The sequence below is a fragment of the Bufo gargarizans genome, chromosome 3 (assembly GCF_014858855.1).
Source record: "Bufo gargarizans isolate SCDJY-AF-19 chromosome 3, ASM1485885v1, whole genome shotgun sequence".
Classification (NCBI taxonomy): domain Eukaryota; kingdom Metazoa; phylum Chordata; class Amphibia; order Anura; family Bufonidae; genus Bufo; species Bufo gargarizans.
In genome coordinates, this window is record NC_058082.1 from 317,284,032 (window position 1) to 317,309,269 (window position 25,238).

Here is a 25,238-nt window from a genome sequence, read left to right on the forward strand (position 1 = left end):
CCGAATACTGAACGGCACGAGATTTACACGGCAGACACGGCCGGCGGGAGGAGAGCAGTGTTGCCCTGGCCCTGTCAATCAAGTGAAAAGAGTTGTTTTACTGTATTAGAAAAGTAATTAAAGATGGATTTACACTGCCAGATTGCTGGGCAGATTATCTAGGATGAACGCTTGCAATAATCTGCCTACATAAATGTGCCATCGGTCACCCGATGAACGAGTGAAACACACGTTCATCAGGTGAAGCAATCTTTCATGCGGACACCTAAATCATTGTTTCTGGAAAGCAGATTGTGCTGTCTAAACCGCACTCTGCTGCCCAGAAACAATGTAGCCATCACTCATCCCCATACAGTGGAGGGGATCACTGCATGTAAATGCAGCGCTTCACCTCCACTGATGAGCAGGCAATTGTCAGGACGAAATACTTTCTTCCCGGCAATCACCTGCCCTATTGAGCCATGGAAACTGAACTGCCCTTTAGTGTTTCCGAGTAGCTTTACACATGGAAGTTGTTGGTGGACATTTCCAAAATGACATTTTCTCAGGTCAGAACAAAACAAAATTTCCATGTTAAACCACTAAAGGTCATAGAGCCACAGGTCTTTGAAAGTTTCTTGAGGTGAGGATTTTAATTGACGTGGTGCTTTTGTCATTTTTGATAACTGTAAAATGTTAAAATTTTTACTCCCTTTACTCCAGTTTTGAAAAATGGACGGGAAATTTGTGTGGTAAGCTATGTTTATTTGTTTCACTTCAGATTTATGGACTTCCACTTTTTAAAAAGGTGCAATCTTACTGCAGTAGGGCTTGGAGTAGAAAACTGCAAAAGTGTCATGTTTACAGATACGCCAAATTTACCAAACACGAAGAACATACGACCGATGATGCGGCGTGATGAGCCAATGATGTAGTAGATGAAGTGGCATCAGATCATTGGAAGGTGGTCTTAGTGTAGTCTTTGATAGTGTCTCAGATGATCCTCAGACCATAGGTTATAAAAGTCCCTGAAGTTAGTTCTACCATGGCATTGCCTCAGAACACCTGATGACGCTGTGAACCAACCGGCTTAACATGTTGGGGTGGTAACTGTACCTGGATTTTACCACACTGAGCTGCTGAGGTCTTGTGAATTTGTGGACTGTAGAAACACATTCATAGAATCAAGCGCACAAAATGGATAGGGACACATCATAGTAGATATCTTAAGCAAATAGGCATAAAAGATCCCAGCAAATTCATCTGGACTTATTACGAATGAAGGGAAAAACAATCCCAATAGAATCTATGAGAATCTACTAATGATGTTATATGAGCACAAGTAATAGATTCCATTATAGAATAACCAGTCAGCAGCCCTGTGAGTCTTTAAGCACTTTTCCCTTCTTCTCCACACACATTTATATTGATCACAAGTCAATGATGATTGCATCCTCTGAATTATGGAATACAAGTTGGGTAGGATTAGATGGCCATAAGGAGCAATTGTATATTTGTTATAATAACCCAACACCCATCCTAAGGGATTTTTGTTATTGGTCCATTCAACATTTGATAAATTTGGCACAACTTACACCAACACAAACTTTTGCAAAAAAAAAATAAAAAAAATCTTCTCATTAAAATTTTCCCCATAAATGTGTTTTTTTTATACTTACGCTGCTGTCTCTTTGCTTTCCACCAGTCCAACAAGTCTACTTTCTTTGCTGTGAGGGTTAATTAAGACTCCTTGCACCGCATGATAGAAGGAATCAAGGATTATAATGGGGATTTTTGTTAGTCTTGTGAGAAGAAAGCCATATCTGATATGGCATCATCTAAGTCTGGACTAGTAGCTCTCAAACTAGAGACTGCTTTTATTATTAATAGGGTTTTCTCACAATTAAAGGGGTATTCAGGGACAGATTGGGAACTTAAAGTGGCCCAGGAAAAAACCCTTAAAGGGGCCACATGTTGTAGGCGGGTCCAAGTTGAAAGAAGGTGGGGCAACATAAGTAGGCAGGGAAAACAGAACTAGGCAGGACAATACAAGTAGACGGGGCCAGCAATACCATAGTGCAGCACAAAATATCGCCCCAGCAGAACCAAATATCACAGTGCAGCACCAAATACTACTGCCTCCGCTGCAATATTATACAGTATTGCTGTCCTAAAGATGGCCATACAGTTGAAATCAGGAGGGGAACCTGTGGCCACAGGCCCAGAGACATCAATGACCACCTGATGTTCCTAGCATTAATTAATGCTGAGATCATCTGATCGTTATGTATCCAGTGGTGTGAGGAGGACTCAGGCGGCCCACTGAGCATCGGCCCACTGGGAAATTTCCCTGCAGGGTCAATGGTCTGTTGGCCCTCGGGGTACTCCAATTTGGGACACTGATGGCATATTATTAGAATATGCCATCAATGTCAGACAGTTACAGGACCTACTCCTGTCTCCAGAATGGGACCCCTGAAGTGAAGAAAGAGCAGCCGTGCATGCACAGCCACCGTCCATTCACCACTGTGGAAGTTCTAAAGAGAGCAGAGCACACTTGCTCAGCTACTTTCGGAAGCCCCATAGCAGTAAATGACGAGAAAGCCACATATGCAAAGTGTGCTCTCCTTCACTTTAGGGACCCTGTTCTGGAAATAGGAGTGGGTCCCAGAGGTGGGACCCACACCTATCGGACATTGATGGCATACCCTAGAAGATGCGAATACCCCTTTAAAAACTACATTCCTCTGTAAGGAGGAATCAGATTTTCTGATGCAGTTTTTGAAGACAAAATGAGGTGTGGCTCATAATAGGTGAGGTATTCATTTTTTTTAAATCTACTCCTGGTTTTGGCTCCAAAAACTGCATGAGTGGCCATACATTTAGATCACACAAAACATAACAATTTTTAAATCAGAAACATTAGATTTTGCTGTTATGTATGGGTTATGGCACCAATGGTGGTTTTATTTTGATACCTAATGTGTTCAGTGTTGTTGAGTAGAAGTTGCTAAAAGTGGGACGATTCTCATTCTGTTGCTCAGGGTTGGATTGGCCAACCAGAGTACCAGAAGATCCTTCAGTGGGCCCATTCTACTAAGCCATAGTGGGTCCCAAAGGTCCAGGAGAACATTCCCATTTGGAGCTGTCTTTGGAAACAGTCACTTGCCACTATTAATTTAGTCACTTGTCACTATCATTCATGAGTGGATGGGACCCTGACAATAATTTCCTCTGGTCGGCCAAAAGCACTCCAGTCCGACACTGCTGCTGCTCATGTACAAGAGGACCTGGGCAAAGGGACTGCGCTACTGGGTATGAGTGATCACTGGCAACGGACGCAAAAAAATATGTTTTGCACCTGGATATTTAAAGTGGTTTCCTGTAAGTCAATCTAATATAGGCTATACCTTAGGCTTTGTTAACAGTGGCATAATGCATTTTTACAGCACTTAGCATATAAAGGATGACACTTAAAATCCTTTTTTGTAACTTACCTTAATGGATCCTGACAGATCCATTTACCCATAATGGGGCTATAATTTTTCTGAGTTTTTTCTTTTTTCTTTTTTTGTGGTTTTTTTTTCTTTTTTTTATACTGAATAGTATAGTCTAGCATGCTATGTGAGTCTCACCATCAAGAAGGAATTGAAACTGGACAGAAAAAAATACGGAAGTTGTGCTCTCTGCTTAATTTGGTGACTGATTGGTGATCCTTGGGACCATGTCTGCAATGGATGCAGTGTTTGTCTACACATGAAAAGCCACAATCAAGAAAATATGGGTAAATGAGTAGTACGTGCCCTAAAACCTTGCAATGTAACAGCAGAGATCAATGCAAGAAATGGGCGACATTAACAGTCCTGATTTATGTGAGCATGTGAACATACATGTGCATCTAGTTAGAAGTGTAAAAAGCTTTTTTTATGAAATTTTTACTGTCTGGACTTTGGGTCTGTTTCATAAAACGAGTCTTTGACTGATGTGGCTATGTGAGTAAGATGCTGACTGGTCGCTTCTAGTTCTGTTTTCTAAAATTAAATCAGAAAAGGTAATGATAAGTAAGATTTTTCTGTAGCCTAATTCAACAGCCATGACCTGAGACAAGCTGGTTTCCGGTGCAGGAGATTTGTTAAGCACAGGAAGTTGACAAAGACTCATGTTAGGTAGGATCCTGCATGCTGTGCGTGTGCCAAGCAGAGCAGAGGAAAGTGTGGTGCAGAGCAGGAAAGTGAACAAGAAAACGTAGCCAGTGACCGACAGCGGTAGCTCTCTAGCTCTAACATAGCTCTAACTTCAGAGCAGTGGAGCTTGCATGTGTGTTTTATCAACCCAAGATCAATCAGGAAATTACAGCAGATCAGAGAGCCAGAGACCAGTGATGGCCAGTTCGCCGTGTTTGCCCGCGAACACATGCAGGCTGCCATCTTGACTTACAAGTCCAGCGAGGCACAGGTATGCTCTTACCCGTGCCTGCACCACGAGCCGGTCTGAAACAAATGCGGTCACCGGGAGCAGGCACTTCCAAGAACAGCCCGATGAAGGCCCCCGGCGGCTGTTTTCGGAACTGCCTGCTCCCGGTGACCGCATTTGTTTCAGACCGGCTCGCGGCGCAGGCACAGGTAAGGGCTTACCTGCGCATCGCCGGACTTGTGATTTAAGATGGCAGCCCGCATGTGTTCGCGGGCAAACACGGCAAACTGGCCATCACTGCCAGCGACTACCGGGAGAGAAGCAGTTAGTGTGAGAAGCAGAGGAGTTCTGCAAAAAGCAGGAGGCACTTGGTGTAACAACAGTATAATAAAGATATCAGTGACTGTGTTGTTATAGTTAAGTACAGAGATTGTGTCGTGTAAACCCCAGAGACCCCACCCAGTGTATAGAGACCCCACCTCAGTACATAGTCTTGTGTTGTAAAACTATTCCAGATCTGTTATTTTACTGTTGTTCATTGTGTTACTGAAGTGTTCAAACTTGGGGGAAGCAAATGTTAAAGAATGTTCCCTTTCATTCTTCTAAAGGCTCATCATGCTTATGGCAAAGCTATATGCACAAACTATGTATGGTGTCACACAGGGTCCTTACAGGTCAAACACGAGGAACCAAATTCTCTTTAATACGGCTTGCAATGGAGTGAGACATGATTTTTTTTTAAATCAAGGGACCCATGCAGGGGCGTAGCTAAAGGCTCATGGGCCCTAGTGCCAGAGTTCAGCTTGGGCCCCCCTTCCCTCAGTGCTTGTTGGCAAGGGGCAGGGGAGCACATAGCCTTCCTGCTACCAGAAGCAAACATTGAAAGGGCACCCCCTCAATCTAAATTCTTGACCTAACCCCTTCCCTCCAGCCAGAGGTGTAAATTGACCAGCATGCACTTTCTATAATGCCAGTGTCTTATGTGGCACAAGGGTTTTTGGGCCCCTTCAGGCTCCTGGGCCCGGTAGCGACTGCTACCTCTGCACCCCCTATAGCTACGCCCCTGGACCCATGTGTCGCCACTTAAAATCAGAGCCACACCGTGATACAGTATGGGCTCATAGAAGGTATGTCTGCTGAATTACAGATTTGTACAACACAGTCCTGTGACAAGGCAGTGTGCCTGAGGTGGTAAAGACAAAAGCATTAAGGATATGGTACTAAAAAGGATACTACAGTGCAATTCTCTTCTTTGTCCAATGTATCTTGGATGGCTATAGATTGGTCCATAGTTGCATCTGCAAAAACAAAATTAAATAGTCTTAAAATTATGGAAGGCATTTACAATCTCACTTCACCTGTCCTGTATACTGGGTGTAATTCTCACTGTCTGCTCTTATCCTGTATATATGGACACTGCACAGTACCACTTCTCCTGTCCCGTATACTGGGTGTAATTCTCAGTATCTGCTATTATTCTATATATATGGACACTGCACAGTACCACTTCTCCTGCCCTGTATACTGGGTGTAATTCTCAGTATCTGCTCATATTCTGTATATATGGCCACTGCACAGTACCACTTCTCCTGTCCTGTATACTGGGTGTAATTCTCAGTATCTGCTATTATTCTGTGGGCTTTGGGTGGAGGGGGTGCGGCCGCGGGTACAGAGGTGTCCCGATCCGGAGTTGCAGGGGGGGGGGGGGTGCGAGGTGGCTGCCTCTGCCCCTCCCATGCCCAAGTCCTTGCCGGGGTTCCAGTCTCCTCTGCCCCGGCCTTCTCCGCTTCGGTCCCTTCCGCTGGTATTGTTTTGATGGCGGGGAGTAGGGGCGCAGTGGGAGTGGTCAGGGGTGGAAGGGGTGGGGCTTCAGATATCCACAAAGGAGCTCAGAGCTGTGTGTGTGTAGGCAGAGAGGGAGGGGGCGGTCCTGATGCGAGTGTGGTGCGCACCGCCCCTCCCTCCTGCACTGTCCATCAAGTGGATAAGGCCGGCGTGGCTGGGACCAGTAGTTCTACAGCCCGCCGGCCCGAAAAATCAGGAAAGACTGTTAAAAATGTGTCCAGCAAGGAAATGCTGGACAAAACGAATAAAGTGACCTCTGTCCCCTCTGGCCCAGCAGTGTGTGTGTGGGGGGGAGGGGAGAGTGCGGTAGTGGCCACTGAAGAAGTGGTCACTTGTGTAAATGCAGTTTATGTTAGTGGTGTTGCCCCGGGCCCTGATGGAGGGGTGAATGTTGGAGGTCGGCCGGCCACTGTACAAGTGGCCGGTGCGCCTCATGTGGCCCCTTCAGAGGGGTCTGGAGTGACACCTGCTGTAGATAGGTCTGGTGGGGGTGGGGGTGGGCCCGGTCCGGCTGCCCCTCCTGCATCGGTTACGCCTGGCAGAAGTTATGCTGGTGTGGTCGCCGGCGCAGGGGGGGAGGGGCGGTCCCCATTGTCCTCCCCATTACCAATGTCTGGTGACGGTAACTTGCAGCGGCAACTTCTAGAGGCTCTTAGGAGAGGGGAGAATTCCATTACAGTAGGGGGGCAGCAGGTGGATCTATCCTTCTGGATAGACAGACATGGCCTGCGTGCCTTCTGAGAGCAAGGCGGGGGCGAGACCACCTGGTCCTCACCCACAACCGGCCCTGGCGTGCCCTACCAGGAAGAGGGTGGCAGAGCTTCTCTCTCGGATGGGCATCAGGGCATGTGACATCTTTGCCCTGATACATCCGTATGGCACCCGGGAGTTTGATGTCAGTTTTGCCCGGCCAGAGGGTCTTGAACTTTTCTGGTCTGGGTATGAACTGGCAAAAGACCAGCCGGACTGGCAGGGTTTTTTTGTGCAAGCGATAACCCGCCAGAATGAAGTCAAGAAAGTGACCGTTCTGACCCGTAATGAGTCACTTTCTTGTGTTGAGATCTTAACCTGGTTGAGCAGGTACGGGGACGTCCAGGGTCTTCCTAGCAAGAACCTGGATGAGTTTGGCATCTGGTCGGGTGCCTGGACGTTTCTGATTAAGTTGAAACATTCAGGGGGGTCGGTTTCCCACATACCGTCATCTGCTTTCCTTGGTCGGGATAGGATCATAGTGTTCTACAGGGGGCAGCTTAAGCTGTGTTACAAGTGCGGCAGCCCTTCGCACTTCAGCGCCAGCTGCCGAGTGCAGAGGTGCACGTTGTGCGGGGGTGAAGGCCATCTAGCTGCATCTTGTGGGCAGATTAGATGCAACCTGTGTGGTGAGCTAGGGCACCCGTTCAGTCGTTGCCCTCGCTCTGTCGCCAACGTGGCTCGTGCACGCGCGGAGGCGAGCCGGGAGGCCCCCACTGCCGAGGCGAGTGCTGGCGAAGGCGACAGGGCAGTGGGGTCGATGAAGAGAAAAGAAAGCCCGTCCCAGCAGAGACGGAGGGAGAGGTGTCAAATGGAGAGGGGGCAGGTGGAACCGTGTCCTGGGGTGATGCCTGTGCCCTCCCAAGAGAATGCCTCTCCTAGAGCTGAGACCCTGGGGGATATCGAGGTGAATGAGGAACTCAGGAGACTAGACCGTTCCAAGGTGACTCTGTCCTCTTGCTACGAGAGTGCAACAGAGGAGAGTGAGACAGAGTCTAAAAGAACAAGAAGGAAACATCTAACCAAAAAAAGATCTAGCCCGACTAGAGTGCCTGTGGAAGGCAAAGCCAGCTCCCCCCTGGACCTCTCTAATCCTGACTCTCTTCCCCTGGATCTTTCCAACCGGTACCTCACCTTGGATGAGATCTCCGCCTCCTCTTCTTCCGGGGAGGAGGTTGAAGGTGGGGAGCCGGAGGAGCAAGAGAAGGAGCCTCTGGAAGGGCCCGCGCCTCCCTCCGGTGAGGATGCAAGGTCTTCGGGAGGTGGGGCGGGTCCAGACACTGGGAATGGGAATGACAAGGGTGGTGCGAAGGGGGAGGCAGTGGTGACTAATGAGATGGACACCACTGTCTCTCTCAAAAGAGATCGTGCCACCTTAGGGGGTAGCCCCAAGAGGGGTAAGAAGAAGAACAAGAAGGGGAAGGGAAGGAAGAAGGGCGTCTAATTTAATCACTCTATATGGCGGCACTCTCTCCGTTGATGCTGGCGACCATTAATGTCGCCAGTATTAAATCGGATGCAGCTAGGTTTGCAGCCTTTGATTTTCTCAGCCGGGTTGAAGCTGACATTTTATTTTTGCAAGAGACCAGGCTGCCAGATTTGGCGGCTGTGTACAAAGCAAAAAAGGAGTGGAGGTGTGGTCCATCATATTGGTCTCTTGCGGCTGAGCCGTATAGCGGAGTAGAGGTTCTTTTTACCGCACCAGTAGAAAGCCGACGAGTGATTGAGTTAGAAATGGGGAGGTGTTTGATTTTAGATGTCCTCATGAAGGGTCAAGAGCTTCGTCTGATATACATCTATGGTCCCCAAACCAGGTGGGATCGGAAGCGTCTCTTTATGAGGATCAAACCTTTCCTTTTTACGAGTCGGCGGGGACTTTAATACAGTCACAAGGTCCAAGACCGGGGAGGCGCCAGAAACCGGCTGGCTTATGATAGTGTATCCCCGAATAGCATAGCTAGCGAGGCTCGCCTGGTGGATGTCCACATTAGGCACACCCCAGGCCACGGTGGTTTCACTTATTATAGAGGTAGTCAGATTAGGTCTAGAATATACAGGTTTTATTTAAAGGAGGAGACTACTTTTTTACCTTTAGAGGTGGTAGAGGTGGAATTATCTGATCACTGTCTAATTATGTTCTCTTTGAATGTTGCAGAATCCCCCCAAATGGGAAGAGGCTATTGGAAGCTAAATTCGGCCCTCCTGGAGGAAGCAGAGGTGAGACAATCCTTTAAGGACTTCCTTCAGAGTCAGGTAGAGTTGCTGGATCTTTGTGACACTAAGTCTGAGTGGTGGGAGATATTTAAAGATCGGGTGGCAAAATTCTTCCGCCAGCTCTCGAGTCTCAGGTCCCTGGACAGGTACCGCTTGTATCAGGGTCTGAGGAGGAAACTCGAACAACTGGTCTTGACTGGAGGTAGCCGAGAGGATATCTCCAGGGTGAAATCTTTGCTTAAGAGGTGCCAGTATGATAGGCACGCATCTTTGGTTTTTGAGAGGGATTTCGAGAAGTACCGCTCGCCTGACCCTTACAGAAACTGTAAGATGTCAGTGAAAAGTAAGTTGGTGACAGGACTGGTCGATGGTACGGGATCTCTGGATAGGTCCAGATCAGGGATCTTGGAAATCGTCAAGTCCTTCTACTCGTGCCTCTTGAGGAAGAAGGATCTGAATCGGGACAGGATTTCGGCTTTCCTGGCTGAAACCATCCCTGAGTCAAGAGTAGACCACTCTCTTGGCGTTTTGATAGAAGAACTCAGAGAAGAGGAAGTCAGCCTGGTGATCGAAGGGCTTGCCCTAAAGAAGTCGCCAGGCCCGGATGGCTTAACATCCGAGTTTTATAAGACCTTTAAGGACTCCTTGGTTCCCCTCTTGACTAAGGTATTCAATGAGTGCCTTTCCTCGGGTGCTCTGCCAAAGTCAATGAGGAGGTCAGCTCTGATGCTTATATCAAAGGGTAAAGATCCGAGCCGTATTGAGAATTGGCGTCCCATAGCGCTTCTCAATACGGACAGAAAGATCCTGGCCAAGATACTGTTTAATCAGTTGGTGCAGTTTGCGCCCCGGCTCCTTTCGGAATCCCAACATTGCTCAGTTCCAGGCCGAAGCACGTTTAGTGCTGTGCTCGGTGTCCGAGAGGCAGTGGAGCAGAGTAAGGCGGGTAACTGGAAGGGGTACATGCTGGCTTTAGATCAGGCAAAGGCTTTTGATCGGGTTGACCATGAGTACCTCTGGGCAGTCCTTCTGAAATATGGCCTGCCGGGGAGGTTTGTCGATTGGTTAAAGATCTTGTATGCAGGGGCAGAGAGTTTCCCGCTGGTGAACGGTTGGTCTGGCAGCCCTTTTTGAGGTCGGGTCTGTAGTTTGCCAGGGTTGTCCATTGAGCCCGCTCTTATACATTTTTGCGATTGATCCTTTTATTAGGAGGATTGATCGAGGACCGTTGCCGGGAGTCAGGATGAATCTGGAGGAGCCAGAAGTCACTCTGAGGGTGGTGGCGTATGCCGATGATGTCACTGTTTTCGTGTCCTCGGGAGGGGAGGCGGAATACGTGATGTCGGAGGTAGAACGCTACTCGGAAGTCTCCGGGTCCGTGATTAACCGGGATAAGTGTGAGAGTCTCTGGCTGGGAGGGGGTGATCCATCTTTCGGTCTCCCGGACACCCAGTCGTCAGCCAAAGTCCTAGGCGTTCAATTCGGCCATGGGGATTATCCCACCCAAAATTGGGACAGCAGGCTCACGATTGCCGCTCTGAAGGTTGACCAGTGGAAGGGTTGGTCTTTGACCCTCAGGGAAAGGGTGAACCTGATCAAGACTTACCTTCTCCCTTTGCTTATCTATTTGGCCAGTGTATGTGTCTTGCCAGAACCTCTCTGGACTCGGGTTTACAGTCTGTTCTTTCAACTGTCATAGGGGAATAGGCTGAACCTAGTCAAGAGAGAGGTGACATACCGTACGAGGAGATTAGGGGGGTTGGGTATGGTCAACCCAGTGGTGTTCCTTGTGAACATATTTGTTAAGCTCAACCTGGCAAACCTCTGGAAAGAGAGGGCTCCTCCGTGGGTAGTCTCTTGCAGGGGTTGGTTTCGGCCTTTCTTCCAGGAGTGGGAGACAGGAGGGCAAGTGAAGCATTTGCGTACACCTCACGGATATCTTCCGGCTTATGTCACCCCGATTCTGAAGGCGATCCGCCGGTGGGGTTTGGGAGTGAGGGAAATCAAGACCCAGTCAAGGAGATCCCTTGACGAGAGGGTCTTGTTGACCCACTTCCAAAAGCCCCTGGCCCTTAAGGATTGCCCAAGCCGGGATCTAGACAGGGGTTTACAGTTGTTAAATTCGGCAAGGATCCCCTTGAAGTTTTTGGACTTGGCTTGGCGCTGCTTTCACGGGAAGCTGTATGTAAGGGGCAACTTGAGGTATAGGAACTCTGATGAAAGGGGTTGTCCCCGGGAGGAGTGTGGCGACATACTGGAAAGTATGGAGCACTTCCTGCTTCAGTTTAATACAGAGGTATACAAACGGGTGGGCGCATCCATTGGCTGGCCTAGGCTAGCCAACCTCTCCTATGCGGAATGGGCTTATGGAGCATTCAAAGGTTTGGGAAGAAGGGACCCATGCACAGCTTTTGTAGTTAGCATAGTGGTCAGGTACTTCACATGGAACGCACGGTGTTTAGTTTCAACCCATCAGAAAGTCCTCCCTGTGGAAGAGGTGTGTAGGAACATTCTAGGTGACCTGGCGAAGGTTCGCTCTCTTGAGTGCGAGAAGGTGGGTACGGATGGGGTCTCTTACCTCTGGAGAGGCTTCACCTTTGATGTGCCTTAGCCTCAGTAGCACTTTTCCTAGTGTTGGGCTGAGGCTTTCACATTAGGTTTTTGTTTTGTATTTAAGATGAGTTTTTGAAGAAAGGTTTGCAAATGACTGAACTTGGGCCTTCGGGTGGATTTTAATATTGGTTTGTATAGATTGATATGGTTGTTATAAGATGTATATATTGTATGATAGGGTAAGTGGGGTGTAGTAAGGTTGGGTGGGATAGGGTGGGGTTCATATTATATATTATTATTTTTTTCCTGTGGGGAGACCTGCATCCAGCCCTGGACTATGCGGACATAGGAGGACATGAGGCGAGGGGCTGGGTGTGGGTGGTGGAGGAAGGGCTGGCCTCATGGAGGGACAAAAGGCGGAGGTTGGCCCTGGGTGAGGGTGAAGGTGATGGGATAGATAGATTGGTAGGGTTAGTATAGGTTTGTTTTTTCTCATATATGTGTGTGTATAACAAAAAAAAAAAAAAAGGATATATATATATATATATATATATATATAAAAAAAAATATATATATATATATAGGAAAAAAAATTGTTGGGGTTATTTTGATTATTTATTGTGACAAGTTGTCATTTATTTTCTGTTAGAAACAATTTGTATAAATTTGTATATAGTCGGGGTTCAGCCGGATCGGATGTTTACGTTAGGCTAGGTTTCATTTTCTCTTTTTAGTAGGTATGAATGATCTGGGCCAGTAGGGTAAGTGTATATACTTGTTTTATATCTTGTTTGGAAATTTTATGGCAAAATTTTTGTATTTTTGTATAAAATTAAAAATAGTTCCTCAGTATCTGCTCTTATTCTGTATATATGGACTCTGCACAGTACCACTTCTCCTGTCCTGTTGTCACGGATGGTGTAACAGAAAACAAGAAGTTACAAATAAGGATCCGACTGGCTTGAACCGAAACTAAGGAACAAAAGGGTGACCCCTATTTAAGCCCTGAAACTCTCCCTGTCTTCTCAGCCCATGCAAAGATCTCTATGATAGAAAATTTCATGCCCTCGTGCCTCGACTGTATGACACCTGAACACCCTATTATAGTGAGGGGACATGACCACCGGCTCCCTACACTTAATATGGAGGGAGTCAGGGTCACCTAGGATCAAGCAAACAGGAAAACACAAATAAATGAACAGACTTATCTGTAGAAGCATCAGTTGTAGCATCCAGCATGTACACACTCCAGGAAGTTGTATAAACCACAAAGTGATGCAGTATGGGAGGGGATTTAAAGGGATGCAATTTTGGATATTTGAAACTCTAGATTACCATCAACAATAACAGGAGAGGGTGGCAGCGGTGACGGTTCTAGAGGTGGAATATACTTTTTGAGTAACGACTTATGGAAGACGTTATGGATTCTAAGAGCTTGAGGTAGCTCCAGGCGAAAATCCAGGGGGTTAATGATGGCTACTATTTTGTAAGGACCAATGAACCCAGTTTCCAAGAGGGAACCTTTAACTTAATATTCCTAGTAGATAACCACACATATTCATTCACTCCTAGGTCCGGACCTGGTGACCGTTTCTTATCAGCCATGCATTTATATTTACCTCCCATATTTTTCAAGTTAGCTTGCACTTTCTGCCATACAGATGAAAGAGATGACGAAAACCGTTCCTCTTTGGGAACCCCAGAATACCCCCCTCTTTGAAAGTACAGAATTGGGGATAAAAACCATATGCACCAAGAAATGGTGACTTGCTGGATTCCTGACGGCGATTATTTATAGCAAACTCAGCTAACGGTAAATATGACGACCACACCTCTTGGTTTTCAGACACAAAACACCTTAGGTATGTCTCAAGGTTTTGGTTGGTACGCTCAGTCTGTCCATTCGACTGAGGATGGAAAGCTGAGGAAAAGGACAAGTGTACCCCCAAACGGGAACAAAAAGCTTTCCAAAACTTACAAATAAACTGGGTTCCCCGATCCGAAACAACATCGGAAGGGACCCCGTGAAGCTTCACGATTTCACTGATGAATACCTGAGCAAGAGTCTTAGCATTAGGTAGTGCGGGTAACGCAATGAAGTGTACCATTTTGCTAAACCTGTCCACTACTACCAAGATAACTGTTTTACCCGCAGACAAAGGTAAGTCAGTGATGAAATCCATTGACAGATGTGTCCATGGCCTATTGGGAATGACAAGTGGCAATAAAGACCCTGCAGGTCGTGTATGAGAGACTTTAATGCGTGCACAAGTAGAACAAGTAGAGACAAAATCCATTACATCCTGACGCAACCTTGGCCACCAAAAACGACGAGACAATAGCTCCAAGGTTGCTTTACTACCCGGGTGCCCAGCAAGTGTCGAATTATGATGTTCCTTTAATAATTCGAGACGCAGGTTTAATGGTACAAACCATTTCTCTGAGGGACAAGAGACCGGGGTGTCCCCCTGGGCCCATAACACCTTCCCCTCCAGAACAGAGTGTACAGCAGAGACAGCCACTCCTCTTTGTAGAATGGGTACCGGATCACCCACATTACCCCCTCCAGGGAAACTACGAGATAATGCGTCTGCCTTGGTATTTTTTTCCCCAGGATGATAGGTGATTAAAAAGTTAAACCTGTTAAAAAATAGAGACCACCTAGCTTGTCTAGGGGTGAGACGCTTAGCTGATTCGAGGTACAGAAGGTTTTTGTGGTCCGTAATCACCGTGACGGGGTGGATTGCCCCCTCTAAAAAGTGACGCCATTCTTAAAACGCTAGTTTAATATTAATAAGTTCCCTATTGCCAATATCATAGTTCTTCTCCGCTGCAGATAGTTTTTTAGAAAAGCCATTTGCCAGGAGACGGACCCTGAGACAGTACAACCCCCACTCCCACCTCTGACACATCTACTTCAACAAAAAAAGACTGGGAGACATCAGGTTGGATTAGTACAGGTGCCGCGGTAAACCTCTCTTTTAGAGAGGAAAATGCCATTTTGGCGGCGTCAGACCATATAGAAAAATCAGTCCCCTTCCTAGTCATGTCAGTAAGGGGTTTGACAATCACAGAATAATTTTTAATGAATTTTCTATAGAAATTTGCGAAACCCAAGAACCGTTGCAGTGCTTTAAGGTTCTCAGGAAGATCCTAATTTAAAATTGCCTGGACTTTCCTAGGATCCATACGGAAACCTGAAGCAGATAATAGATTACTGTATAACTGTATTTCCTGAACGGCGAAAACACACTTTTCAATTTTAGCATATGATTTATTCGTCCGTAGAACCTTCAGTACCTGTCTGACATGTACCTCGTGTGTCTTCAGATCAGACGAGTAAATTAAAATATCATCTAGGTATATCACCACAAACCTGCCGATAAGATGACTAAAAATATAATTAACGAAATGTTGGAAGACAGCGGGAGCATTGGTCAGACCGAAAGGCATGACTAGATTTTTATAATGCCCCTCCGGGGTGTTAAAGGCTGTCTTCAACTCATCTCCTTCCTTGATACAAATCAGATTGTAGGCTCCCCTAAGATCAAGTTTGGAGAACCACTTAGAACCCGCAATCTGATTAAAACAGGTCAGGAATGAGAGGAAGAGGGTATGGGTTATCCGGTTTAGTTCGCGGAAATCTAGGCAAGGACGCAGGCCCCCCATCTTTCTTTTTAACAAAGAAAAACCCTGCAGCCAGGGGTGATGAAGAGGGTCTGATGTGTCCCTTAGTCAAGCTCTCGGAGATATAATCTTTCATGGCTTGTCTCTCGGGACCCGAAAGATTATATAACCTGGTCTTGGGTAATTTTGCACCGGGAATCAGGTTAACCGGGCAATCATAAGGACGGTAAGGACTTATGACATCCCTTTTCAGAGAAAACGTCCTCAAAGTCCGAAACAAATGTATGTAGATTAGCTATAGAGGCGACTAAGCAATTGCTATTTAAACAATTTTCTCTGCAATGCTCACTCCACTCCAATATCTCCCTGGCCTGCCAATCCACCACTGGATTGTGCGCTACCAACCAGGAAAGACCCAATACCACAGGAGAGGGAAGGCCCTCCAGAACATAACATGATAGACACTCGTTATGGTGGTCCCCTACCCGAAGGTGTAAGTTATGGACAATGTGAGTAAGGTTTCTCTGAGAAAGAGGAGCAGAGTCAATAGCGAAAATGGGAATAGGTCTCTGTAGCGTACAGAAAGACAAACCCATAGTCTAGGCAAACTGGGCATCTATCAAATTTACTCCAGCTCCACTGTCTAGAAAGAAAGAAATAGTCTCCGTTTTAACACCAAAAACAAAAACCGCTGGCAACACAAATTGAGATGTTCGTATGGAGGAAACGTATACCCCCCGGCTGACATCCTCCACACAGCCTGGGGTTAGTAGTTTTCCGACGGTCTTTTGTTTTTGAGTATGAAAGGACAGACATTAATGAAATGACCCCTCCCCCCACAGAAAAAACAAACCCCACGCCTATGGCGAGCCTCAGGAGGACGGTCCTGACGAGTAGTTCCTCCTAGCTGCATCGGCTCGTCTAGGTCCGTACAGACTAACTGCTGCTTGGGAAGGGTTAATAATTGCTCAGGATCTTTCAATCTGTCCCTAAGACGTCTATCTATTCTGATAGAAAGGGACATAACAGCATCAAGGGAAAAGGGGGTCTCATACAGCGCAAGCGCATCCTTAACCCTTTTGGATAACCCAAAGCAAAACTGACTCCTGAGAGATGGATCGTTCCACTGGGTATCTGTAGCCCACCTACGGAACTCTGAGCAATACTCCTCTGCTGGCCGCTCTCCCTGTAGGAGTCTCCGTAACTTCGACTCAGCCAGGGTGACTCGGTCAAGGTCATCATATATGAGACCCAAAGCCCCAAAAAATTCCTCCACAGACCGGAGAGCCGGAGAATCAGTGGGTAAAGAAAACTTCCAGGATTGCGGGTCCCCCTGAAGCAGGGAAATAACAACCCCCACCCGCTGATCTTCATTACCGGAGGAGTAGGGGCGCAGCCTAAAATATAACTTACAGGCCTCACCGAACGTTACAAATTTGTCTCTTCCCCCATAAAATCTGTCAGGAAGAACAACCTTGGGTTCCGGCCCAACCTGGTTACCCATAGCACATAGGACAGACAATACTGACGAAACATATAATCCCAGGTGGGCGACAACAGCGTACAACAAAAGACCAACAGGGATCCAGAGGGTAATGCTCTGGTACGACAACCAGGAATAACAGCGACACAGCTCTATATCTAGCAACCAGTGAAGTGGGAGAGGGGAATATAAGGAGTGCGATCTTTAGACATAGAGCGCGCGCAGCCGCCCGCTGCGACTTCCTGACCCCAGGTAAAACGGAGTCAGACGTGGCTCTTGACACCCTCGTGACACCTAGAGAGAGTAGCAGCAGTGCTGAACTTTCTCCATTTATAGACAATTTGTCTTACCGTGGACTGAACAGCAAGGCTTTTGGAGATACTTTTATAACCCTTTCCAGCTTAATGCAAGTCAACAATTCTTAATCGTAGGTCTTCCGAGAGCTTTTTTGTGCTAGGCATCATTCACATCAGGCAATGCTTCTTGTGAAAAGCAAACCCAGAACTGGTGTGTGTGTTTTTTATAGGGCAGGACAGCTGTAACCAACACCTCCAATCTCATCTCATTGATTGGACTCCAGTTGGCTAACACCTCACTTCAATTAGCTCTTGGAGATGTCATTAGTCTAGAGGTTCATATACTTTTTCCACCTGCACTGTGAATGATTACATGGTGTGTTCAATAAAAACATGGTAACATTTATTTCTTTGTGTGTTATTAGTTTAAGCAGACTGTGATTGTTTATGTTGTGACTTAGATGAAGATCAGATCACATTTTATGACCAATTTGTGCAGAAATCTATATCATTCCAAAGGGTTCACATACTTTTTCTTGCAACTGTATTGTATATGCTCTTGTGGTAGTGGTTTGGTCACCTGATGCCTACTGTCAGTGAGCAGCAGCATTGTTTCCCAACATGCGGCTCAATCCACATCACAGCTATAAATTTACAGCTAGAATTAGGAGCTATGCAACTTTCTAATGCATGGTTCCTTTCTCAGTTTTGTCTGTATAGAGACTGAATGGGAAGGGGGTTAGGTAAGAAGCATCGTTTAGGTTCACATCTGCGGTTCTTGGGTAGGAACAGAAAATCAGAAGAAAAAAAAAACACATAAAAGAAAAACAAAAATGTTGGATCCAGCAACAGACTCCAATGGTCGCACAATGGACTCCAGTGAATATAAAGGAGGTTGTAAGGCTTCTGTTATGCGCCGGCATTTATATTTGACTCTGTGGTGGAGACCGCTAATGAAACCTCCACCGCAGATGTGAACCCAGTCTAAGGACTGCTGTGATGTTCAACCCATGTTGGGCTGCATTAACACAACTGTGTGACGGCCGCGGCTGTTTTGCATACAGCAAACTGCAGATCCGCAAAACATGGGCACCGGCCATATGCACCCTTCATTGGGGTGTGGACCAATTGACTTTGGTGTGCTCCTGGGTCAGTGCCTCTGTGCTGCAAAAGTTAGGACATGTCCTGTCTTTGGCTGCATCGTGCGGATGGCAGACGAGTTGAAGTCAATGGGTCCGCACCGCTATGTAGAGTGCACATAGACGGTGCCCGTGTTTGGCAGAGCCACAGTTTGTGGTCCTTAAAACAGGAATATTCGTCAAACAGTTGTGTGAATGCGGCCTTAGTGGATTAGAAGGAGCCATTTATCGGGTGAATTATTGTATAATCGTTCGAATTTGAGAACATATCCTTGCCTGTAATAGTATGCAGCGATTGAATGAGGATAAATCATTTGTTTTCCCTTGATCAAATGTTTCAGCCTGACTAGAACATTTTTGTTAGTCGCTGCCACATCTTCTCATCGAATCAGAGATCTGCCAGTCGGGGGTAACAAGCAATGACTGCAGTAATAAGCAAATAGCAAAATTATTTAGTGATTACTGTCTCTTGTAGCTCATTATTGAAAAAATACCCCCCCCCCTGCAATCTCCACTATAGTGTGCTAAATCCTAGAAAGCGTTGCATATGAAACCATGTAGTATAAGTAGGGTTGTTGCGGGTATCGAAATTTCGATACCCAATCGATACTTTTGTCCCGGTATCGATATGATACCGGGATTTCCATTTTCTCGATACTAGGCTGCGCTGTTGCGCAGTCTAGTATCACAGAACATGAGCGCACTGCTGCCAGCGCGCTCATATTCCCTCAGGAGCACAGGAGAGAAGGAAGCAGTCTCTCCCTCCTCCCTGTGCCGCGCTGCCAATAAGAAGAGAGAGGGGCAGAGGAGGGGCGGGCGCACTGCGCCACCAATGATAGCAGGACTTTTCATGGGTTCGGATGTTGTTAAGTTACCAGGCTACATAGAGCGGCTCCCAGGGCTCTCCCTGCACTTACTATTATTCCTGGGTGCCGCTCCGTTCGCCCGCTGTGCCCCCGTTACAGTGTCCTGTTCCTTCTCCCTGGCTGTAGCGCTGTCCAATCGCAGCGCAGAACGTCACAGTCAGGGAGAAGGAACGCCCAGGAGAGAAGCTGATGTCTCCTCCCCATCGCTCCGATAGTAGTAATTAGCATACAGAGCAGGAGACGGTACCGGGCCACAGCGGTGAAAAGAGCGGCGTGCAGGAATAATAGTAAGCGCAGGTAGATCCCTGGGCGCCGCTGTATGTAGCCTGCTAACTTAAAGGTCGTCTTTAACTTTTCATACAGGAGGCAGGTGCCGGAAGCAGAATCACATAGCCGGCACCCTGCCTCTGACAGGGAGCTGCGATCAGCGGCAGTTAACCCCTCAGGTGCAGCACCTGAGGGCTTAACTGCCGCCTGTATTAAAGGTTAACTGCCTCCTGTATTAAAGGTTAATTATCATCGGTGGCGCAGTGCGCCCGCCCCCCTCAACCCCCCTAGTATTAAAATCATTGGTTGCAGTGGCCACAGGGTCCCCTCCCCTCCTCCTCATTGGTGGCAGTGGCAGTTTCTGATCAGAGCCCCAGCAGTGTAATCCTGGGGCTACGATCGGTTACCATGGCAGCCAGAACACTACTAAAGCCCTGGCTGCCATAGTCAGCTCCCTGCTGCCGTGTGCACAAAGCAAAGGGCAGCAGGGAGTGTGTGAAGTCCTATTCACCCTGATAGAGCTCTATTAGGGTGAATAGGACAAGGGATTAAAAGATCCCAGGCTCTGGCCCCTAAGGGGGAAATGGTTATTAAATAAAAAGTAAAAAAATAAAAATTACAAACAGACAAACACCAAAGTATAAATCCCCCCTTTCCCAATTTTATATATAAACAATAAATAAATAAACATATCGCCACGTCCGAAAAGTCCAAAGTATTAAAATATTTAAAAAAATCTGCGGTGAACGCCGGAACAGAAAAAAAATTTAAATAAAAACGGCGCAATTCGCCATTTTTAAAAATGCGGAATGCACGTTGCTTTTTTGGTGTTTTACTTTTTACGCATGGTACCGAATGGTATCCAGCATCGCAATACTTTTTTATGGTATCGAAATCGAATAAAAAATTTGGTATCAACTCTAAGTATAAGACCCATTTAAGGCTACTTTCACACTCGCATTTTGTGCGGATCCGTCATGGAGGGATCCGTTCAGATAATATAGCCGTCTGCATCCGTTCTGAACGGATCCGTTTGTATTATCTTTAACATAGCCAAGACGGATCCGTCTTGAACACCATTGAAAGTCAATGCAGGACGGATCTGTTTTCTATTGTACCAGATTGTGTCATAGGAAACGGGTCCGTCCCCATTGACTTACATTGTGTGTCAGGACGGATCTGTTTGGCTCAGTTTCGGCAAGCGGACAGCAAAACGCTGCAGGCAGTGTTTTGGTGCCCGTCTCCAGGGCGGAATGAAGACTGATCGGAGGCAAACAGGCATTCTGAGCGGATCCTTTTCCATTCAGAATGCATTAGAATCCAAACTGATCCGTTTTGGACCGCTTGTGAGAGCCCTGAACGGATCTCAGAAACGGAAAGCCAAAACGCCAGTGTGAAAGTAGACTAAAACTAAATTTCAAACTTAATACTTGGAAATAATCCAGACACATAATACAAACTGGGAACTGGAAACCGCAGAAGCCTTCACAGTGTTACAACCACAAGCATATCTTCTTCATGCAGTTGGGTATGTGATACAGCAAATACAATTATCAGTAATAGTTAATTTACCAATCACGTCTGCAGGGCTGTAAAATGGAAGCCACTGGATGGTGTTTTCCTCTTCAGACAGAGGAGGCTGGGAGAATGCAAGAATACAGGACAGTTACTCCCTCACTGGCCTACAATCTGCTGGGCTACGTCAGCATTTCCTTTCCCCTCCTGTCACCAGTGATTTTGCTGTAAATGGTTGTACTTCCTGATGTCACCACTAGATGGGGATACAGTGCATAAAGAACTAATTTAGCATTACGCTACTTTTACTAATGTAAATGTCAGACAGATTTCCATGAGGGATCTATCCACTAATAACCAGATAATTTAACAGCCTGGATTAAAGTAGTTGATAGCACACAGAGGTTGATGCCCAGCATTGAATTCAGTACAGGTTGGCCATTCTGACCTTAAAGGGGTTGTCTCATTTCAGCGAATAGAGAACGTTAATACAAGGCACTTACTAATGTATTGTGATTGTCCATATTGCATTCTTTGCTGGCTGGATTCATTTTTCCATCACATTATACACTGCTCGTTACCATGGTTATTACCAGGGGTGGATACAGACAGCAGAGTGCCCCTGTGAAGGTAATGTACCTGCCCCCCCACCAAACCACACATACAGATATAAATATATACGTGCAAATAAAAAGCATCTTATGAATATGGGTCAATCTGTTTACAGTATATGTATATATATTTTTTCCCTATAGTCTATGACAGCACCATGAGAGAGGGTCCGCCTCCCAGGACAGGAAACCCACAGGTGTAAAAAAGGAGGAGCCTTTCCCTTCCTCAGTGGTTTCCTGTCCTAGGAAGTGGATCCTACAGGTGTGTGTCATAGAGGGGAGTAGTTTCTCCTTGCACAGTTTTATTCAGCTGGGGGGGAAGTGCGCCAGGTGAATTCCCCGCTCCACACACCCAGAAGACGCAAGGACGCGAGCTCTATACTGTTAAATAAGGCATCTGTACTAGGCTGAGCCACTGTGAGCGCGATCAGCTTCCAGACTCCATCTCTGCCATAATTGTCCTCGCTCTTCCCTCACACTGGGTTACTAACCGGGTAGCAGAACTGCCCGCTATTGCATCTCCGGTGGTTGAGACAGGCTCCCATGCGGCACGCTAAGCCGGGAAGGGGTCTTATTATGATAATTGGAGGATCAGCCTGGTTGGTCTATGATATGTGCTGTTCTATGAGTATAGGCTTATGGCAGTTTGTTGTTTTTCAGGATAAACCTAAAAAGGCATCCTCTAAAACAAAAAGAATGTGGATTGTGTAAAGCAAAGTTAGCTCACGCCTATACTAAGCTACTTTGTCGCCATTGTATTGAGTCTACAATTGCAGAAGAATCACCCTTTACTGTTGCATCATCCTCTTAGGGTGTCTGAGGTCCACAGCACAGCTGTGTGACCCTAGACCCCCCCCCCCCCTGGGGTGCTGCAGCTTGCCCCCTTGCTCCTTCACCCTTTTTTTTGGGAGGCGCAAGCTTTTTTTTTGCGTACGCTGACAGTGGCCGGCGCTCTTTAGTGTCCGGCCACTGTTAGTGCATCGCCCACCCCACCGCTGATCAGCTTCAGACGGCTGATCAGCGAGTTAGAATTTTTTTTGTTCTTTTTCACATTTTGTTGGGCTCTTTTTTTAAAAAATTTTTTTGTTTTGTTATTTTCCCCTGTTAGGTTTAGGGAAAAGTCCCGGAAGACCCGTGCCATCACACACATGCACACCTAATAAAGATTTACACGCACACACACACGCAAACACACACTCCCCTATGGCCCACCGGACGTTCTCGGCCGAGGAGGCATACGCCCTCCTTGCCTCTGAGTCCGAGAACCCTAGTGAGGACGAGGATGACCCCACGTTCCTTTTGTCATCTGCGTCCTCCGCATCATCAAGCAATGATGAGCATCCACGGCGGATCGAGGGGACCCCCATGCTAGGGACCCTGTGGCCAACCCTAGTACGAGCAGCTCTGGGGCTCGTACTAGTTTTTCCGGTCCACCAGGTCAGTCCACCTGAGGCCCCTGCAGGTGAACTTGGCTGGTGTACCCCAGAGCGATTTGAGGCCGTGGTTCCTGATTTTGTTGTACAACCAGGAATCCAGATTTACACAGTGGGCTTCACTGAATGCGACTTTATTTTGTCATTTTTTTCAGTGACCAACTGGTAAATCTAATGGTGGAGCAGACTAACCTGTACGCCCAACAGTTCGTCGCCCAAAACCCGGGCTCATTTTTGGCTAGGCCCGGTGGCTGGACCCCGGTCAGTGCAGCCAAGATTAGGACATTTTGGGGCCTCGTGCTGCACATGGGCCTAGTCAAAAAACCTAGTGCCAGGCTGTACTGGAGTGGGGACGTCCTCTACCAGACCCCACTCTACAGTACGGACATGACACGCTCCCGGTTTGAGGTCATTCGGAAATGCCTGCATTATTCAGTTAATGCAGCATGTCCTCCCCTCCCCCCGAGGTGATCCTGCCTATGACCGCCTGTACAAAATCAGGCCAGACATCGATCACTTCAGGGCCAAATTTTTGGAGGCCTACGTACCTGGAAGGGAGGTCGCGGTTGATGAGTCTCTCATTGCGTTCAAAGGGAGACTCATTTTCTGCCAATATGTTCTCTCAAAGCGGGCAAGGTATGGCGTGAAGCTATACAAACTTTGTGAGAGTACCTCAGGGTACATTTACAAGTTTCGTGTGTACGAGAGTGAAATTCTCGTATTCAACCCCCAGAATGTTGGGTGTTAGCGGGAAGCTTGGGTGTTAGCGGGAAGCTTATGCACCCACTGCTAGATAAGAGTTACCACCCTTACATGGATAACTTTTATACTAGTATCCCCTTGTTCAAGTCCCTCGCCGCCAGATCCATGTCCGCTTGTGGGACCGTGCTGAAAAATCTACGCGGCCTCCCTGCCCACCCCCTCCAGGTACCTATCCCCAGGGGTGAGAACCGTGCCCTTACCAGTGGAAACCTGCTGCTGGTCAGATATAAGGACAAGAGGGATGTCCTTGTACTGTCCACAATTCACGGTAACGGCATCATCCCTGTCCCTGTGCGAGGTACCACGGCAACGGTACTGAAGCCCGATTGTATCGTCGACTACAATCGGTATATGGGAGGAGTTGATCTCTCTGATCAAGTCCTCAAGCCATATAACGCCATGCGAAAAATGTGGACATGGTACAAAAAAGTTGCGGTCTACTTGGTGCAGGTTGCCATGTACAACTCTTTTGTACTGTTCCAGTGCGCTGGCAACACAGGGAAATTCCTCCAGTTCTATGAGGCAGTCCTCAAGGCCCTGATCTTTTCGGACCGGGAAAGAGCAGGCCGGATATCACTACCAGAGCTTTGAGACGTTCTCACAGCTCTGTTTCTCCACCCCTGTGATGATGTCACTACTAGAGCTTGGAGGAGTTCCCTCTGCCCTGTTTCTCCACCCCTGTGATGAGGTCTTTACTTTCTGTTTCCTTCCTCCCAGCTGTCCCTCCTGTGTTTGATTTCGCTGCCTTTAAATCACCCCTCCTCCTTTGTAGAGGTGCGGATTATACTTTTCATTTGAGCTGTATCTCTCGCTTGAGTATCTTCACCTGTGTGATACCTTTTCACTGGATCTGTGTTCTGCTGAAGCAAGTACTTCGGATATTGTCTGCTGACTTTGGATCTGTTTTCACTGCAGCTGCAGCTCCTTCAGTTAAGTGTTCAGACATTGTGTGTTTCTGTTTGTTTGCTGACTGGATCCGAGGCGACCCCGGTTCCGTCCATATACTGAGCAGGGCACCGGTGGCCGTGCCCCTTCCACTATTGTAGGGGTTTCAATGGTCATCAGCCTTAGGTACGCGGGCATGTCTCGATCCACCATCTGGATCTGGACATGTGCTTAGCAGCTTAGGGAGAGCTTTTAGGGTCTGACAGGGGTCACCCTTTATCCTCCCTAGTTTGGGTCCGGTCAGTTGCTATTCACTGTGTAGGCTCTTGTTGCTCACTTACAGTCGTGACATTATAATCCACCTAACCGTCCTTTTTTGACATGGATCTGCTTTCTGACCTGGTGGACCGCATGCAGGGTCTTTTTTTGGAGGTAGCGGATCTCCGTCAATCTATGACTCAGCTTCAAGCATTGGGCTCTGCTCCGGCCCATGGAGTCTGTTGCGAGCCAAAGGTCTCACTTCCGGAAACGTTCTCCGGGGGCAGTGAGAATTTTGTTTGTTTCAGAGAGGCATGCAAACTCCATTTTTGCTTGTGTCCC

General features: G+C 47.2%; 1 protein-coding gene across 1 annotated transcript in view; it reads right to left on the minus strand.

Annotated features, from left to right (window-relative positions):
• Positions 1 to 21,127, minus strand: part of INPP5B (inositol polyphosphate-5-phosphatase B) — a 145,264-nt gene extending 124,137 nt beyond the window's left edge. Inside the window, exons 1-3 of the mRNA XM_044287054.1 lie at positions 21,005 to 21,127; positions 5,626 to 5,690; positions 1,659 to 1,738 (exon numbers count right to left, since the gene is read on the minus strand). Coding sequence (XP_044142989.1) covers positions 1,659 to 1,738; positions 5,626 to 5,682 — 137 coding nt within the window. The 5' untranslated portion in view covers positions 5,683 to 5,690; positions 21,005 to 21,127. The remainder of the gene's footprint in view (positions 1 to 1,658; positions 1,739 to 5,625; positions 5,691 to 21,004) is intronic.
• Positions 21,128 to 25,238: the final 4,111 nt, after the last annotated feature.